We start from the raw sequence: 4,038 nt of genomic DNA, 5'->3' as shown, positions 1-4,038 counted from the left end.
GACCAGGTATTAGCAGGTAGCAAGGGTCGGCTTTAGGCCGGGCGGCCGTGCTAGGGTCGAGCTTCGAGCCTCCGGAGGGGCGGTGCCGGGTCTTTCCTGGCTCCTTAATCCCTTTTAAGTACTCGGCGGCGCGCGCGCTGGCCTGACAGTGGTTGACATGGAGATGCGCAGTCGGTTCTGCGCATGTCAGATCCACCAATGAGAGCGCTTGCGCCCACCTATCTACATTACACCTTAGTCGGACCATCCAGGAAGTACGTCCGTCGTTTGCCGTTACGAAAACTGTTCAGTTCTAAGTTCAGTCAGTTCAGTTTTGAAATGGTTTCATTGATGTCGAATTAAAATACATTTGGGTTTTACATAGGTTGGTGTGCTGTTGCCCGCAGGTCTTACAGTATTTGCTTATATTAATTAACGGGTAAAAAAGGTAGGAGCGTTGATGAAGGGGTGAATTGAGGGTTTTATAGGGTTGGTGCTCTGATTTTTGGGTCCTCCAGCTTACCAAGGCCAGGGGGAGAAGTTCTGTCAGTGCAAGCTCTCGTAGCGCCTGGCAGGTAGGCAACATCTTCCCTGCAGTGCATGCGTGTACTGCGGGCTGGCCTAGCCCGCGTTCTGCAGGCGCCGAGCCCCCGTACACTGATAAACTAAGTGTGCAACTGCACGTGTTCAACTCCGTTGTAGAACACTTGCAAAAGTGTTCAACTTTGCAGCAGTTCACATGTTAGTGTTAACTCAGTAGGTGTGCACTTGCAAGTGTGCAACTCCTCCGTTGAACACTTCCTTAGATTTGACGCTCACTGTGTGGGAAGTGCTCTACAGAGTAGCTGCAAGTGCACATACCTACCGAGTTGAACACTTACAAGTGTACTACTATGGAGTTGAACACTTGCAAGTATTCAACTTGCAGTTGCAAGCGTTCAGCAGCTGCACACTTCGATTATCAGTACGGGGCGCGCCTGCAGAATGCGGGGTAGGCCAGCCCGCAGTACACGCATGCACTGCAGGCAGGGTATTGCCTACCTACCAGGCGCTACGAGAGCTTGCACTGGCTGAACTTAGAACTAAACAGGTTTCGTAACGGCAAACGACGGACGTACTTCCTGGAAGGTCCGATCTCAATACGGAAGGGTGATGATTAAAGTGAAGGGAAGTGCTCTATAAACTACGAAGGTGAATGTTGGTTTTGTTCTCTAGATTTTCATTGAGAAAATCAAGAGGCAACGAGCTTCGTAATATCGGTGGCATTGGATTGATAGCGACTGACAAGACAAGGTGCATACGGAGGTGTGGAGGAAATTTAAATGTGAGCTTAAGGGGCGTGGGCGTATAAATTACAGGCGGCAGTGTGCCTCCCGAGTCTCCCCCCCCCCCTTCTCCCCGTTTGTTATGGCATGTTTTTCACTGCTCATCGGAACCGAAATATTTTTTCCTTTTACCACGTCTACTGCATCGCTGACATTGTCTCTCTCTATGTTTGCAGAAGGCGACAACACGGCCGCCATCCAGGGCCAGGGGACGTCGTTCACGTCCAGGGTCGCCGGGCTACCCTTCCCCTTCAGCGTCCTTATGGCCGCCTTGAGCGCGTCGCGGTCGTTATAGCCTCCCCAGGTGAGTCCTGCCGGACCGGCCCAGCCGAGGCCCGACCGGCAGCCAGGGATAACCTCGTCACGACCCTCTTCCGCGGCTCTTTGTGGCCACCAAATCAAATTCTCTTTCGTACAAATACGTAGGGTGCGTCGTGGCGGGCGAGGCGGGGCGAGGCGGGGCGAGGCGGGGCGAGGCGGGGCGAGGCGGGGTCGAGCGGGCGGGAAGTGGCGCCCGGCTCCCCGTTGTGCGCCACCCGCTCCGCGCTCCGCTCCGCGCCCCTACAAGCTCCCCGTCCCCGTGGAGCCGGAGATGTTCGCAATACGGAGGGAAGGAGACGTCTTCCCCTCGGTTCACTTGCACGTGCGAGACTAATGTGTTATTCTTTTCCCCGCAGGTGCGAGCTGGAGCTGGTCGGCTGCCGTCGCCTGTGTGTTCCCGAGGTTTGGGCTGGTGACTCGGCGCTCTCTGCCTTCACAACTCGTTTGGAGCCCGGAGTGCCTCGAAAAACTGTGCCGCCGAGGCCGGGACGCGGCTGAAGTCCGAGTCCTGCGACCGCGGCCTGCGTCCTAGACCCGCGTCCCAGGCCCGAGGCCGAGGCCCACCAGTACCAGTGCTGGCCTCCGCCCCGCCCCGCACCGCCCCGCCCCGCCACGCGCGGCCAGAACTCAGTGATTGTGCCGTGCGCCTAGAAGACACGGACGAGCAGGACTCCCAGTGTGACAGCTTGTTGTGTCTCTTCTACGTGTGTTGTATTGTGTGTGTATTGTGTGCGTACAAGTGCGCGCATGTGTTTTCCCTCTGCACGGCCGGAGAGGCTCTGGAGACGTATCATTTGAAGCGGTGTTACTGGGCATGCGAACTGTAATGTGACGAGGAAAGTACTAGTATTTTTACACTTCTGTTAAGCGCCTTCTGCTGGCGGTCTTTACTTTTCTTTTTGTCTCCCCAGAACAAATTACTGACTGTATTTGGAAAACATCTTTGCTAGCAAATCTCTAAGTTTCAGGCACCCATTGTATGTCAATAGCAAAACTGTTTAACGCAAACAAAGCTCTACGACGATGTCGTTCTTGTTTTCCTGGTAAATTTTGACAGTGATTTCTGATACATATTGTACAACTTTATAAATCCGTCCACTGTCAAAATAAAGGTTTCCGTCCAATACCTTCACTTCACAATTCAAAAACCCAAATTTACCAGAATCCAATCATAAGGTAAACTATATTTTACGGTGACAAAATAGTCAGTTGTAGACAAAGATGAGTGATACACGAGTTTGTACACCTACCAGTAACTTTGTGGCAAGACATTTTATGACGCATTACCTTGCAACAGTAAAGTTGAAATACGGGGCCTAAAATTTAAATGATAGCTATGGAATATCTTTTTACAATCAATGTATCTTAACATTCAGATTTACTTTCAAATTCTGTCACAAAATTATAACCAAATCTGTTACATTAATATTTTTCGTTGTGGGGTTGACTTAATAAAAATGTACTACTCCGGATCCAACACAATTGTTTTAATAGTTTTATTTCCTTACTGTTTTTGTCAAACTATATTGAAGATATTGGCTCACATCTGCTCAGTCGATAGAGTGAGCCCAATGTTGAATACCGGTCTGCTTGCCATGAACAGCAGCCCTGAGGACCGAACACAGAACAAGGAGAAATAAAACACGCCTAGTCTAGCGCGACGCAGCACTAGCAAATGATACATACATATAATAAATTGTAGTTATATTTACAACAATTATGTATCATCTGCTAGCCAAAATCTCAATCAAGAGTCGATCTTGAAAGCAGATGATGCAAATTGAAGGTGTTGTTGCTCCATCTCATATTTAGAAACGTTCTGCTCGCAATCTGTCGACCAAGCGGCGTTGGCGTTGAGGTGTTAACTCTTTAATCCACTGAAAACTCAACAGTGTGCATGGCATACACAGTGTGCACACACTATCACCGCATTGAAACACTATTCTCGAAATAATTGTTTTTTTCGGCAAAGAAATACAGGTAAAGGTCCAGGTCAGACTGACGTCCCTGTTTGTAGCTACACGATTGCAGCTACAGCCGACAGTGCCCGAGTCAGCTTAAACTGAACCGTCTATAGACGAATTCATTGCTTCCGCCAATGTTAGAATATCAACCAGAAGTAAACAGCGCTAAGAACTAAGCGAAAACGAACGATATCAATGCCTCTCCGAAGCTGTCGCCTTGTCCAAGAAGCGCTCAGAGCGACAGGGGGCCGCGGGCGCGGGGGCCCGATTCAGGAAAGCATTGCCTACCCTCCAGGCGTTTTCAGCGACATTCATCGACCCACGCCTAGATTGACACGGCGTCACTTCTTAGCTTTAGAAAGGATTTATAAGCATCGGGTCAAAAGGAGCCTAAACCCAAAGTCCCCGTCACGACAGACGCCTTAGAGAGAAGCCGTGGCCTACCTCGC

The 4,038-nt window shown here is 50.3% G+C and overlaps 1 protein-coding gene across 1 annotated transcript in view; it reads left to right on the top strand.

The window, feature by feature from the left end:
- LOC113217056 (hemicentin-2-like) overlaps positions 1 to 3,097 on the top strand; it is a 72,446-nt gene extending 69,349 nt beyond the window's left edge. The window contains exons 6-7 of the mRNA XM_052269759.1: positions 1,481 to 1,608; positions 1,982 to 3,097. Of these exons, the coding sequence (XP_052125719.1) occupies positions 1,481 to 1,599 (119 nt within the window). The 3' untranslated portion in view covers positions 1,600 to 1,608; positions 1,982 to 3,097. The remainder of the gene's footprint in view (positions 1 to 1,480; positions 1,609 to 1,981) is intronic.
- Positions 3,098 to 4,038: the final 941 nt, after the last annotated feature.

Source organism: Frankliniella occidentalis, unplaced genomic scaffold, assembly GCF_000697945.3.
Source record: "Frankliniella occidentalis isolate FOCC.00 unplaced genomic scaffold, Focc_3.1 Scaffold101, whole genome shotgun sequence".
Classification (NCBI taxonomy): domain Eukaryota; kingdom Metazoa; phylum Arthropoda; class Insecta; order Thysanoptera; family Thripidae; genus Frankliniella; species Frankliniella occidentalis.
Note: the sequence above shows the minus strand (reverse complement) of the source record. Positions and strands in the feature narration are given on the sequence as shown.